Here is a 14,356-nt window from a genome sequence, read left to right on the forward strand (position 1 = left end):
CTTTTAATTTATAATTTTCCTGAATATTTTGTCAATGTTTATAAGCAACTTGTATTTCTCCTCTTTTGTAGATTGCCTTCTTTCTAGTCGGTTGCTTTTTTTTTTTTTTTAATGGGAGTACGGAGTATAATAGATACTAACCCTTTTTTTTTTTTGCATTTTAGTTTCTGTTCACCACTTTTATCAAAGTTCGTGTATTGTGTCTTTTCACCGTTCCATTTGAAATTTTTTTTTTTTTTTTTTTTTTTTTTTTTTTTTTTTTGCGGTATGCGGGCCTCTCACTGTTGTGGCCTCCCCCGTTGCGGAGCACAGGCTCCGGACGCGCAGGCTCAGCGGCCATGGCTCACGGGCCCAGCCGCTCCGCGGCATATGGGATCCTCCCAGACCGGGGCACGAACCCGTATCCCCTAGCATCGGCAGGCGGACTCTCAACCACTTGCGCCACCAGCGAGGCCCTCCATTTGAAATTTTATGGAGTCAGAATTTTGGTCTTTTCATCTATGATACTTGGATTTTGGTGATGCCTGGAATATCCTTTCCACCCCAGTATTTCAAAATGTTCTCCTGCATAGTTTAGTACTTTTACAGTTTGTTTTTAGGTCCATATTTTTAATTCTGCATGTAGTGTGATGTATGAATCTAACTTTATTATTAATTTGCCAAGTTTTAACCAAAAAAAGAAAAAATTGAAAGTGTGATAGGCTTTGAATTACTTTTACATGTTAATTGGGGGAGGATTTACATCTTTCCAAAACTGAATTTTCCCATCTAGGAATGTGGCTTTTCAAGTATGTATTGTACATTTCTCACAATATTTCTTCCTCGTTATTGCTTATTTTTTAATTGCTGCTCTTGTGAATGGGATCTCCTTTTCCTTTAAAACATTTTCTTTTGGGCTATTGATGGTATAAAGTAAAGCTATTGAAATGTGCATAGTTAACTTTTATTGTATAGTCTCACATTCATTTTCTGGTTAACCAACAGCCAGAGTATCCAGGAATGGTTTTGAGGAAGGAAAGATTCAGTCTTAACCTGGCAGCGAAACCTTTGTTGTTAGCATCTTCTGCCCACAGAACAGAAGAATATGTATTTCAGTGATAATATTGATACAAGTGATGATGATTCTTTTGTCGTTGGCTTACTGAGGTAGTTTCTCATATGAATCCTTATTATGGCATCCTTGTACAAGTGCAGAAATTCAAGTTCACCCAGCAAATAAGGAAAGTTTGGCTCAGAAATAGTCTTGGTTTTGAGAGACCTTCACGCACAACCAGTAATCTAGTGGAGCATAATAACTTGTCCAAGTTTCCTAAATATTACATTAATATTCATTTTAATGTAGAATAAGAAGTTAGTCTTCTCCACCATCATTGGGAGGAGCAATTATTGGAAGGATGTCCCAGAATCAAAAAGTTAAGAAAATATTACCTCTTCCAAAAATGTTGAAAATGTCCATTTGGATTAAAATCATTATAAGGGTGTTATATATATTAAATTGATCAAATTTATTTCTCTGTTCTTCTGTAGAATTCACTGTTTGTCATTTACCAATATCTTCATGTGTTTCTCTTTTTTTAAGAAAATAGATGTTACCAATAAAGCTGTTGCAGAAATTCTTTCAAAAGCCACAGAATATCTTCAGCCGAATCCAGGTAAAGTTAGAAAATGTCTTGAAATATTCAATTGTTCATTCGCTGTCACAGATTCTAATAACCCAGGTTTACTGAGCATATGGTTGGCGTGATCTAGAAACAATGTCCTCTGTGTCCGAATAATGAAATTCAGTTTTTTTAAGTTGAGTGACTAAAGGTAGTTGCAGTGAATCGTAGCTGATGACAAACAGAGCAGACACTTCTGTGAACTATAGTGACGTTATTTGGGTGGAGTGTTGGTCTTAGCAGCAAGACACTGCTAAGCAAAGACATTTTTTATGAGATGCTTCAGAAACCCACTAAATATTTTGTCCATGTTTTCTTATTCAGCTGTTTCCTCTTTTTTTTCTTTTTTAAAAAAATTTCTGCCATCCTGTTCTAACGGTGCCTGTGACTTTGAAATGGCTTTCACTTCATGGCTTAAATGCTGATGAAGTGAGGTACGATAAACATGAGAAACATGAGAAGGTCCAGTGTTACCGCAGCTTCTGGACAGGAGGTCTCTCACTCCTAGGTATTGAAGCAGCATCCCTTGATGAAGTTTTCCTAAGTTCTAAACTATAGAAACCAATAGAGGGCGTCCAAGCTTTGAATTCTGTGGCTTTCCAAAGCTGCCTTTACTTTGTATGAATTTATTATTTGTACATAATTATCGTGATTCCCTCAGCTGTAGGAATCAGCACACATCCAACCATCTGAAAATCTAGAAAATAAATTTAAAAACATACATTGAATAAAATATTATGTCCAGGCAGGATGGCAGGTATAGAATTCTTTAAAACTGTACAGCTGATTATAGTTTTAAAAAGCATAATTATATATCTCTTCCTGGGCCTCGTCAGTGATTGAACCACACAAGTCCCTTTTCCTGATGAATCAGTCAACACATATTTAGCAAATGCTCCCTCTAGGCAAGGGGGTTTCCTGGGTCCTGGGATATACAGTTGAGTTGGAAGGGAACCTGCCCTCAATGAGCTGACACTGGAATGGGGGAGGGAGGTACTGGCCAACAATGAAAGTGTCCACTTGGCCAGACACCTCTGGTTATTCCTGGAGAAGAGGAGGGGAGGCCTAGCAGCCTCTCATTCCATTTAGTGGCCCTCAGTCACAGGACTGCTGCGTCCCACATCCCGCCCTGACAGTGGGGAAGAGGAGCAGAGTGTGTGTGTGTGTGTGTGTGTGTGTGTGTGTGTGTCTGTGGCGGGAGAGTGAAGCCTGTGTGCCTGGGGACCAGGAGGATAAGTGCTTCAAGGATGAGGTGAGCAAGATTCAAAAAGACTGGCACCGTGAGTGTCTAAAGCTTTGCTACTCGAAGTGTGGTCCATGGCCCAGGAGGATCGGCATCCCCTGAGAGACTGTGGGAAATGCAGAAACGTGGGCTCATCCCAGACTGACTGCATCAGGCTCTGCATTTTAACAGGATCCTTGGGTGCTTTGCATGCACATTAAAGTTTGAGAAGCGCTAGTCTAGAATACTTTAAAATAAATATGTAATTATTAAAATAAAAGACAATAAAAATTTACCCCTTTACAACCTAAAATTATCTCAAACACCACCTAGCCTACAGAATAAATTCCCAAATCCTTAGCTTGGTGTTCAGTTCATAGTCACATTTCCCCCTAGGTAGTTCCTGATTTGTCCTGTATTAATTTCTTCTTTGGTCAAAGCAGCCTACTCTTTATCTGTTGGTTATAAACCATAATAAGCATTCCCCCTTCTTCATCTTACACTATTTCTGCACTTTTGGGGGGGCATCTTTCCATCTTTATTCAGTGTATTGTTATATTTTTCTTTCTGTACACCACATAAGACTTTATTTGCATAATTACATCTTGTATTTTCTGCCTTCCAGTAACTAGAGTGTGAGCTCCTTGAGGACAGAGGCTGTCTTAGGTCTCTCTGGAGTCCCAGTAATTAGCATGGTGTGTCACACAGAGCTGGGATTAGTAAACACTCATGGCCTAAGTCAGAGAAAGGACTTAGTGGCCACCTATCATTTCCCTTGGGTCCAGGAGTGGAGCTGCACCTGAGGGACCATCAACATGGACTCCGGTTCTCCATGTGGGCATCTGTCTCCTACTGGTTAGGCTTCCTAGACAGGAGTGTGCAGCGCAGTGGCCCTGTACCATGAAGTTAAATATCATCAGTCTGGATACACTCTTGGGGGTGGGGGGCTATTAACCACCAGTTGGTTTGCAACATCCACCTCAGCAATTCTATTCTTAGTTTGCAATTGTTCCCCAGGAAAATTTGTCTGCCCAGATGTCAGTGTCTGACTCAGTGGCTAAGCGGTGGGTGGGGTAATGAGAGCTCCAGTTACTATTATTTGGGAGTCAACAGTGTGTGCCATAATTTCTATTTTTCATCATGTTTGTGCAACAGTGCCCTTAGCACCCACCCCGGTTAAGAATCTAGAAAACCATGCGAGTAACTTGGTCACACAAGTTACCTTCCTGTCTCAGGGCTCTGACATTTTGTCTAGGGTGACCTTGATTTCTCCAGCCCCATTTGTTACATGCTATGTACCTGTCTTTCCGCCGTGCCATTTTAAGGAATTACAAATGATAATGTTTTTAAGCATACAGAGCTAAGCTAGGAATGCTGAACACTGTGTCGAAGATCCGAGGACAGGTGAAAACCACGGGGTACCCACAGACGGAAGGCTTGCTGGGCGACTGCATGCTGAAATACGGAAAGGAGCTCGGGGAAGGCTCCACTTTTGGTGAGTATTCCCACATCACCTGGGAGAGCTGAGAATGCATCCTTTGTCGATTTTAGGTTATGCACAAAACCTTCATTTTAACAACGCTTGTTATTTTTTTCATATTATCAAAGCAATACATGTTCGGGAATTCCCTGGCGGTCCAGTGGTTAAGACCCTGCTGCTTCCAATGCAGGGGGCGCGGGTGTGATCCCTGGTTGGGGAACTAAGATCCTGCATGCCGAGTGGCACAGCCAAAATATAAATAAATAAATAAAAATTAAAAGAAAAGTAATACATGTTTATTGCAGGAAGTTTAGAAAACATAGGCAAGGAAAATAAAGGAAAATGCCAGCATCACCCATAGTTACCTACCCAGTGATGGGCCCAATTACACACTTTGCTGTATATCCTTTATACCTTTTGTTTATTCTTATATATATTCACATACACCTTTAAAAAAATTAAAATGGGGTTATAGTATACATACCCTAATTCCCTTTTGTAAATCTGCTTATTCCCACTGGCTATAGCATGGTCCATGTCATAAGACAGTCTTCTACCATATTGTTTTTAAAGGCTGCATAATATTCCATGTATCCACAGTTTGTTCAATCAATCCCATTAAGGATATTTAGATTTTTCTTCTTTATGTGAAAAAAAAATTACATAGCATTTACGATAGGCACTTTTTTCATGGTTAAAGCTTTGGGAATATCCAAGATTATGTTCTTAGATGAAATTCCTGGTAGTGAAGTTGCTGAGTCAGGAGTATGCCCGTCTGGGAGGCCCACAGGAGCAGCAGAGATTGTCAGTCCGGGAGGCGCTTGGAGGGCTTCCTCAGGGTTGTGGGCTAGGAAGACCACCGCGAGGTGCCTCCTCACATACCCCTCACGGGCCCAGCAGGCCAACAGCATGGGGCGGCTGCGACGTCGATGACCGGGGCTGGGAGCACTAGTGGCCAGGGTCCCAGCCATGGCCGAGTCTGTGGAGCAGCTGCAGCAGTGGGTCGAGGAGCTGGAGCAGGAACTGGCCCAGGAGAGAAGTCGCCGGGCCCTGTGGGGCGGCGATGGAGGAGGCGGTTGGGCCCGCATGGAAAAGATGAGCCCCGAAGTGGTGAATTCCAACCCTTACAGCCTCCTGATGGCATTGAAATGAATGGGAATTGTAAGTGACTATGAGAAAATCCGTGCCTTTGCTGTAGCAATAGTAGGTGTTGGTGGAGTTGGCAGTGTGACTGCTGAAATGCTGACAAGATGTGGCATTGGTAAGTTGCTACTCTTTGACTATGACAAGGTGGAACTGGCCAATATAAATAGACTTTTCTTCCAGCCTCATCAAGCAGGATTAAGTAAAGTTCAAGCAGCAGAACATACTTTGAGGAACATTAATCCTGATGTTCTTTTTGAAGTACACAACTACAGTATAACAACAGTAGAAAGCTTTGAATGTTTCATGAATAGAATAAGTAATGGTGGATTAGAAGAAGGAAAACCTGTTGACCTAGTTCTTAGCTGTGTGGACAATTTTGAAGCTCGAATGACAATAAATACAGCTTGTAATGAGCTTGGACAAACATGGATGGAGTCTGGGGTCAGTGAAAATGCAGTTTCAGGGCATATACAGCTCATAATTCCTGGAGAATCTGCTTGTTTTGCGTGTGCTCCACTGCTTGTAGTTGCTGCAAATATTGATGAGAAGACTCTGAAACGAGAAGGTGTTTGTGCAGCCAGTCTTCCTACCACTATGGGAGTGGTTGCTGGGATCTTGGTACAAAATGTGTTAAAGTTTCTGTTAAATTTTGGTACTGTTAGTTTTTACCTTGGATACAATGCAATGCAGGATTTTTTCCCTACTATGTCCATGAAGCCAAATCCTCAGTGTGATGACAGAAATTGTATTAAGCAACAGGAAGAATATAAGAAAAAGGTAGCAGCACTGCCCACACAGAAGGTTGTTCAAGAAGAGGAAGAGATAATACATGACAACAATGTGTGGGGTATTGAGTTGGTACCTGAGGTTTCAGAAGAGGAACTGAAAAGTTCTTCAGGTCCAATTCCTGACTTACCTGAAGGAATTACAGTGGTATATAGAGTTCCCCCAAAGCAAGAAGATTCTGTACCTGAAGTAACAGTGGAAGATTCTGGTGAAAGCTTGGAAGACCTCATGGCCAAGATGAAGAACATGTAAATAATGGACTGGCCTGTATTTTATTTCCTGTGTCTAAACCTGTTCCCTAGCAATTAAAAAGAAAATCATTTAAAACTTAGGGGAACATCAGTTGATGTATAATCTTCACTGAATTGTTATATTGTTTAAAAATAGTGTGACTATTGCTTGTTATTCCCCCCCCCACCCTCCCACTTCAACTAAATCAGAAACTCTCCTAAAACTCATGTTTCATATTCTAGTAAGAAAACTTCAAAGGATTATTGCAGGCAGTTATAAATCTTATTTAAAACTTAGCCATTGAACTGTTTTTTGCCTTTTGGGAGGGGTGGGAAGAAAGGACCAATTTGATTTGCCTGAGGCCATGGACAACAGAATAGTGTGTGGTCAAATACAGGGAAAGGACAAGAGGTACAACCTATTGATTAGAGCCAGCAGGCATCTACTCATTGTGTTTGGAATTGCTCTCTACAGGAAAACTGCCCACTACTACTAACTTGAGCAGCAATGAGTTTCAAATAGTAAATCTAGAAAATAAAAACATCCTTTCAAATGTTTCCTGATGAAACACAAGCTGAAAAACAGTCATTGGAAGTTTGTAAACCTCTGAATTATATATTCAAAACAAGACAGAGGCAAATAAGAGGAAGCTTTCTTCATGGATAGACAGATAAAGATATTTTCAGGATGTACAAATTATATTTCTGCACTGATTAAGAAAAAGCATATCATCTGTGGAACATATATCTGAGGCAGTGTGCTTTATTGAGGAGCAAAAGATAAATTTAGGCTAAGATCGTCTACTTTATACCCATCATATGGGCTACCTTCTAATACTTTATTTTATTTAAATTTGATTCCGTGGGTAATTAGATATTGGCAAAGGTTTGTCCTGGGTAACAGACAATAAAAGAGGTCTAAATTGCCTCTGCAACCACTGACATGTATTTCTTCACAGGGAAGAGTATCATTTTCCCTGATCGTGACCACGAAATCGTAATTTGATAAACTGGTTTTCTCTGGATTTTGCATACAAGTAATGAAGGCTTAGAGAATCTTGTTTGAAATAAATTCCTAATGGTTTGGAGACTAATAAAGACACGTGCGTGTGTAACCATTATCTGTAGGCTGGTACTATGCTAGTCTCCTGATGACTTTTTTGCTCTGAAAAGATATAAATGTCTAAATTCTATCTCTAGGAGGAAAATGTCATTAAAAAATTAATAGTGCATTTCCCACTTGTAAAGTAAAATTCTAAAAATAATTTCAGAAAGCCCCAAATATCAAATATGTTTAATATATTAGCTTTGAGATTTTAGCATACTGCGATTCTTATGTTTAGAGTGATGTCAGGAAAGTATGGGGATAGTTTTTCTAGCCTTGAAACATATTTACGTTGCCTTAGTAGGTCATTTGTTGTTGTTTAAAATTTTAGTGTAGTCATCTGTAAAATAACTTTTCTAGTTCCTAGAGATGCTTTGAATTTCAAAAAAGAAATGCAGTCTTTCTAAGTCCCACTCCTTTGGTATACTAATTTGGTACCTCTGGTACACTAATTTGGTAAGGCTTTACTTATAAGTTTATATAGTTTGATAAATAGCTAGAACCTACTATCCTTTTTTAAAAAATTTTTTATTGGAGTATGGTTGATTTACAATATGTGTTAGTTTCAGGTGTACACAAGTTGAAACAGTTATACATATACATATTAGAACCTGCTATCTTCTAAAGACATTTTTTCTGTTCTTAATTTGGCACTGTACCCTGCTGGTGTCTTATACTGTACCAAATCTTTTCTCCCGTTGCGGAGCACAGGCTCCGGACACACAGGCTCCGCGGCCATGGCTCGCGGGCCCAGCCGCTCCGCGGCATGTGGGATCTTCCGGGATCGGGGCACGAACCCGCGTCCCCTGCATCGGCAGGCGGACTCTCAACCACTGCGCCACCAGGGAAGCCCCCAAATCTTATCTAATCTTTTTTATCTTATATCTTCCATTAAAGTTATTATTTTAGCAGAAAAAATCTGGTAACAAGTATCTTTTGTAACCTAAAGAGCTCTCTTGACAATCTGCATGCCATGAAAATTTGTATATGTAGGCAGCTATGAAAAATTAATCATCACTGGATTTTACATTACTAAATAAACCCATAGTGCTTGACTAGAAAAAAAAAAAGTATGCCCTATTTTTCAGGTGTTTGAAGCATAGTCCCAAATGACCCTCCAGAAAGGTTATACCATATTGACACTCCTGCCAGGAAGGTATGAGAGTGTGTTTCTCAGCACAGTTACTAACTCTGGGAATTATCTTTTTAGTTTCCTTTTAAATAACTGATAATTTGATTTATAGCAAATAAAACTGATATCTGGGGGCTGTTTTAACTTTATTTTTTGGATTATGTGTGAGGTAGATTTTTTTTCACATTTGTCATCATCTTTGTGAATTGTATATTTGTGTCCTTTGCCTATTTTTCTATTAAGGTGTTCATTTTTTTTTTCTTACTGGTTTATGAGCTTTTTCAGTGGTCAGGATACTTGCTTTTTGTCTGTCTCATATGTTGATGAAGTTTTGCCCCAGGTAGGCATATACCTTCTGATGTTGTAGGTGGAGGTCATTTTAATGGAACAAGATTTTTGCTTTTTATTTAGTGGGGCTCATTGGTCTTCTTTTATGGTTTATGGCTTTGGTATCATGTTTAGAAAAACTTTTCTGCTCCTCCCCGCTTCACTAATAAGCTGTGTAAATGTTTATTTATACTTTTTTTTCATACATATGTTTTCTTTTCTTACCTTTAAATTCCCAAGCTCCTGAATTTAATGGATGAGTACTGTGCAATAGGGTTTTAATTTTGTGTTCTCACAAATACATAGCTAGTTGCCCTAACATTTTATTGAAAAGTTCAACCTTTCTCTGCTGATTTTCTATAACTTTTTTGTTATAAAATTTTATATATTTTACGTTTGTTTCTGGTCTTTCTCTTCTGTTTTCTTGATCTGTACCCTGTTTTGATCAAGTGTCATGTTGTTTTAAATATTGTCATTTTAAAATATATTTAATATATTTAACTAAAATTTCCCCTAAATGTTATAAAAATTTCATGGACATACTCATCTGTTTTATTTTTCCAGATGAAACTTAGAGTCATTTTAAGTCCCCTCTACTAAAAAACAAGAAACTAATTAAAATTTTTTTTTTTGCTTGTAGGATCTTAGTTCCCCGACCAGGGATTGAACCCAAGCCCTTGGTAGTGAAAGCACTGAGTCCTAACTACTGGACCCTCAGGGAATCCCCAAAAAATTTATTAAATTTTGATTGAGATTACTTTAAATTATATTGGGTATGAGTCGAATTTGATATGTTAAATCTTCCGGGAGAATTTGGCACGTTTGCTACTCATGTAGTGGTAGCAAAGCAAGATATGGAAATTGAGGATTCCGGTATTAGGCCATAGTCATTCATCTAGGAAAGTGGGGGGAAAGTCTTTTGAAAACTTAAAAAAAAAATTCCCGTATGTTAAAACACTAGTTAGTCACAGAGGGTAACAGTATCCTTCAGAGCAGTATAATGTGAATTTTATTTTATTTCCTGGGTGAATGGGGCCAAGATGGCCTATTCCTTGTCCTGAAGGCTGACCAGTGGAGGGAACAGGAGAGACCGCCAGGCAGGCCCTGACATCCATGGACAGTCCTGCAGTGCGTCTGGTCAGGTGACAGGGCAGGGGATTTGAAGGGCAGACAATTTGGTAGCTTCCTAGGTGCCCAGTGAGAGAGAGCTGACATCAGGAGGACACTAGGAACAGAGGGGTTGCTTGCTGTTCTGAGGAAGAGACTGTGCTGTCGGATGCTTTCTTCTTGGGGCCACACAGAACCTTCCTCAAGTGCAGAGACCTCCACCGGTGGAGGCTGAGTCCCACGTCCTCGTGGATTTGGAATCTTGAGCAAGGAGAGGGGATATCAGACCCATGGAGGTGACAGCTAATATTCAGAATGTCACCTTTGGCGCCTTCTAAGAAACATATTTAGAAATGTTTTCGTCAAAGCTAAATTAACTGACATTCTGGGGTGTGAGCACTGGTGGCAGAGTGAGCAGTGGGGTCAGAAGCCATATCCTCCATTTCTGACCAGCTGGGCAGGAAAGAGTCCCCAGGCCAGGAAAGGATGTTCTCATTTCCATCTCAGAATGAGTTAGAACCAGACTCTGGGGAGTTAGTTAAGGAGACATAGCCTCCCAGGAGGAACAAAGCTACCCATACGGCAAAACGGAGTCTCGGTCAGCTGTGGTTTGGAGTAATGGTTTCCACTTACATTTTGCAAGGTCCTATAACATACACTATCTAGGCTGTTTCTTAAAAAAAATAAAAAGTGAGGTGAGGTGATATTGCTATCCCTGTTTTACAGATGAATAAACTGTACATGCCAATTGACTTGTAGGTGAAACAACTTGAAGGTCAAAATTAGCTAGAAATGCTAATTCTTGGGCTGGGATTTCAGGTCTTCTTCAAGCCTGGGAGTTGAGAGACCGCAAGCTCTAACTTTTTATGAGATTTATTTGGAAAACCCCAACTACAGGAAAAAGAGTTCAGTTTAGTGCAGCATTTCCCAGAGATGTCTTCTAGAAAACCTGCAACCCTCATAGTGCTCAGCTATGCCTGCTTGCAAATTACTGCAGGTTAGCTGGTGCTGAATACCAGGATTTAATCCAGCTAAGCTGCCCATCGCTGCTCAAGTCTGGCATGGCTGGCCTGGACCTCACGGCAAGAGCAGACCCTTCCCACCCTGCTGAAAGGCTGTTCTGTGTGACACTGCCAGACTTTCTTTGACATCAGAAAGGGTAGGGAAACTTAGAACCATCTCAAGAATACAAGGAGTGGCCTCAAGAAGACCTAGCAGCTAGAAGCTGAGATGAGGTTTTGTTCATTTATTTCTATTGTAATCTTTATTGGTTAATACTTAATCCCTGATGAATGAATCCTTTTATTGTTTACAAAGACGGATTTTGTTCTTGGGCCTCTAAGGAACCCTTGGTGCCAGTTCACAAAACTACCAGTTTAAAAAAAGAAGCTTTAACCCCATCTAGTGGCTGATACGGTAAGTGCCTCAGTCTGTCTGAGCCTCAGAGTTTTATTCTATGCGGTGGAGAAAGTGCAGAAGTAGTGAGGAAAATGTGGAAAATATTTAGAAAGACTTCCTCGTTTTTACATTTTCTTTTCTCTGGGTCAAGATTCAAATGTCCCAGAGTTGAGGACCTTGTTACACACCATTGATCATCACAAACTTTTGGGAAAAAATTAAATAAATATCACTGTTAACTTAGAGTTAGGTCTGCTAAAGAATGTTTTTTATTTGTATTTTCTGTTGAAGGCAATGCATTGATAGAAGTTGGCGAATCCATGAAGCTAATGGCTGAGGTGAAAGACTCTCTTGATATTAATGTAAAGCAAACTTTTATTGATCCACTTCAGTTACTACAAGACAAAGATTTAAAAGAGATTGGGGTAAGTTTTCTAGACTATAAATCTGCCTGTTGCTATTTAGTATGATGTTTATACTATTTAAAATCATTAGAACATTTCTATAGCGACTCAGTGAAAGCATCATCTTATTGTGGGTGGTAAAAAAATAACTCAGTTATGTTTACCTGGCTCATTGGGAAAGAGTCCCAGGATCAATTAGGCCTTTATTTTGTACCTTATTGAAACCAGCTAGAAGCCAAGCTCAAGATACATATTTCTACAGGCATTTCTCGCATAACAAAATGACTGCATAACTTTGTACTGGATTTTTTTTAAAGCAACCTTTATTTATTTTTTAATACCCTTTTTTTTTTTTTTGCCACACCCCACGGCTTGTGGGATCTTAATTCCCCGACCAGGGATCGAACCCGGCAGTGAAAGCACAGAGTCCTAACCACTGGACTGCCAGCGAATTCCATGTATTGGATTTTTGATTATCAAAATCATACCATATTAGCTGCATCTTTTTTTTAGCATCTTTATTGGAGTATAATTGCTTTACAATGATGTGTTAGTTTCTGCTATATAACACAGTGAATCAGCTATACATATACATATATCCCCATATCTCCTCCCTCTAGTGTCTCCCTCCCACCCTCCCTATCCCACACCCCTCTAGGTGGTCACAAAGCACCAAGCTGATCTCCCTGTGCTATGTGGCTGCTTCCCACTAGCTATCTATTTTACATTTGGTAGTATTTATAAGTCCATGCCACTCTTTCACTTCACCCCAGCTTACCCTTCCCCCTCCCTGTGTCCTCAAGTCCATTCTCTATGGACGTCTACGCCTTTATTCCTGTCCTGCCCCTAGGTTCTTCAGAACTTTTTTTTAGATTCCATATATATGTGTTAGCATATGGTATTTGTTTTTCTCTTTCTGACTTCACTCTGTTTGACAGACTCTTAAGTCCATCCACCTCACTACAAATAACTCAGTTTCATTTCTTTTTATGGCTGAGTAATATTCCATTGTATATCTGTGCCACATCTTCTTTATCCATTCATCTGTCGATGGACACTTAGGTTGCTTCCATGTCCTGCTATTACTGGACAGCTACATGAAATTAGAACACTCCCTAGCTGCGTCTTTTGATACGTTGCACTAGTGATCATTATTTTCCGTTACTTTTTAAGGAAATCAGTACCTATGAATCAACATTTTGTATCTGGAAAATGTTAAAAATGGCCCTCCAGAGCATACATGGGAACTTTCAGGGACCTGTAGGTAATCACATGCCACTTGCTTGGTGGTGCTTTTGCAGATATGCAGAAACAGTCTTGAGACTTCTACCCTGCCAGGGACCTTACTCTGGAGGGGCAGGCTGCATCAAGACCTTCTTTGGGCACCCCCTTGAGAAGCTGCCCCGAAGACCTTCCTGGTGGTGCCTTGAGGAGTGATCTGAATGCAGCCTGGGCCAGCTTGGAAGTCATCCAAGCCTTGGGGATGTCCCCTTTTCCTTTCTTCAGGCCCAGATTCTCATGATGTGGTCCCTAAGCAGCATCAGCATCACATGTTAGAAATGCAAATACTTGGGCCCTATTCCAGAGCTTCCTAATGGAAAGTCCTGGATGCCCGTATAGGCATTTAGAATTTATACCAAAACCAGAGGCTATGGAGGGGAATTCAGGAAGGTTGAAAGAAAAATGAAAGCAACCGTTCAGGACTCCCAGGACATTCTGCTACCTGACCACCACCCCCAGTCCCCCCCAGCACCCTCCTCAGCTCCTTACTCCCATTGCCCTCTTCCCCTCAGGCCAGTCCTCCACTGGGCCCCAGAGTCCATTATCCTCATCTCCTCAGGGCCTTTGCCACACCGGCATCCTCTCTCCGGAATCTCCCTTCTTCCCCTTTCTCTCTATAGGCTTCTTCGGGTTAACATTTAAACACATCAGCACAGCAGCCCTTGACTCCCAGCTTCACATCTCGGCCCCTCCAGTCCACTCTCCACACCACAGCCAGAGTCTTCCTAAAGTACAAGCCCCCAGTAGCTGCCCACTGACTTTGAGGGTAAAGATCCAGCACCGTAGTCCCTAATTCCTGGCCCCTCCTTCTCTCTATGGGTTGATCGCTCACCCCTTCCCACTTGAACTCTCTGCCTGGCCTCAATGAATTACTTACAGTCCCCAGGGGATGTTTTGCTTTGTGCTCTCTTTTTATTCTTTGTCTTTCTCCTTTTCCACCTTCTCCTGGCTAAGTCATCTCACGTTGCAGATCTCAGCTCAGATGTTTGGTCCTTTGGGAAGCTCTTGTTCTCTCCCTGGCTTAATCAGGTGCTCCTTCTGTGCTTCCTGTGCTGTGAGCATCACTGCTTCTCTTTTTCT

General features: G+C 40.7%; 2 protein-coding genes across 2 annotated transcripts in view; both read left to right on the top strand.

The window, feature by feature from the left end:
* Positions 1–14,356, top strand: part of SH3GL3 (SH3 domain containing GRB2 like 3, endophilin A3) — a 64,568-nt gene that overhangs the window by 13,344 nt on the left and 36,868 nt on the right. Inside the window, exons 3-5 of the mRNA XM_060095353.1 lie at positions 1,580–1,652; positions 4,232–4,375; positions 11,883–12,016. Coding sequence (XP_059951336.1) covers positions 1,580–1,652; positions 4,232–4,375; positions 11,883–12,016 — 351 coding nt within the window. The remainder of the gene's footprint in view (positions 1–1,579; positions 1,653–4,231; positions 4,376–11,882; positions 12,017–14,356) is intronic.
* Positions 5,482–6,624, top strand: LOC132487615 (ubiquitin-like modifier-activating enzyme 5). The gene has a single exon (XM_060095352.1). It carries the CDS (start codon positions 5,513–5,515, stop codon positions 6,542–6,544), a length of 1,032 nt encoding a protein of 343 aa, XP_059951335.1. The 5' UTR covers positions 5,482–5,512; the 3' UTR covers positions 6,545–6,624.

The sequence above is a fragment of the Mesoplodon densirostris genome, chromosome 4, assembly GCF_025265405.1.
Source record: "Mesoplodon densirostris isolate mMesDen1 chromosome 4, mMesDen1 primary haplotype, whole genome shotgun sequence".
In the NCBI taxonomy this organism is placed as follows: Eukaryota; Metazoa; Chordata; class Mammalia; order Artiodactyla; family Ziphiidae; genus Mesoplodon; species Mesoplodon densirostris.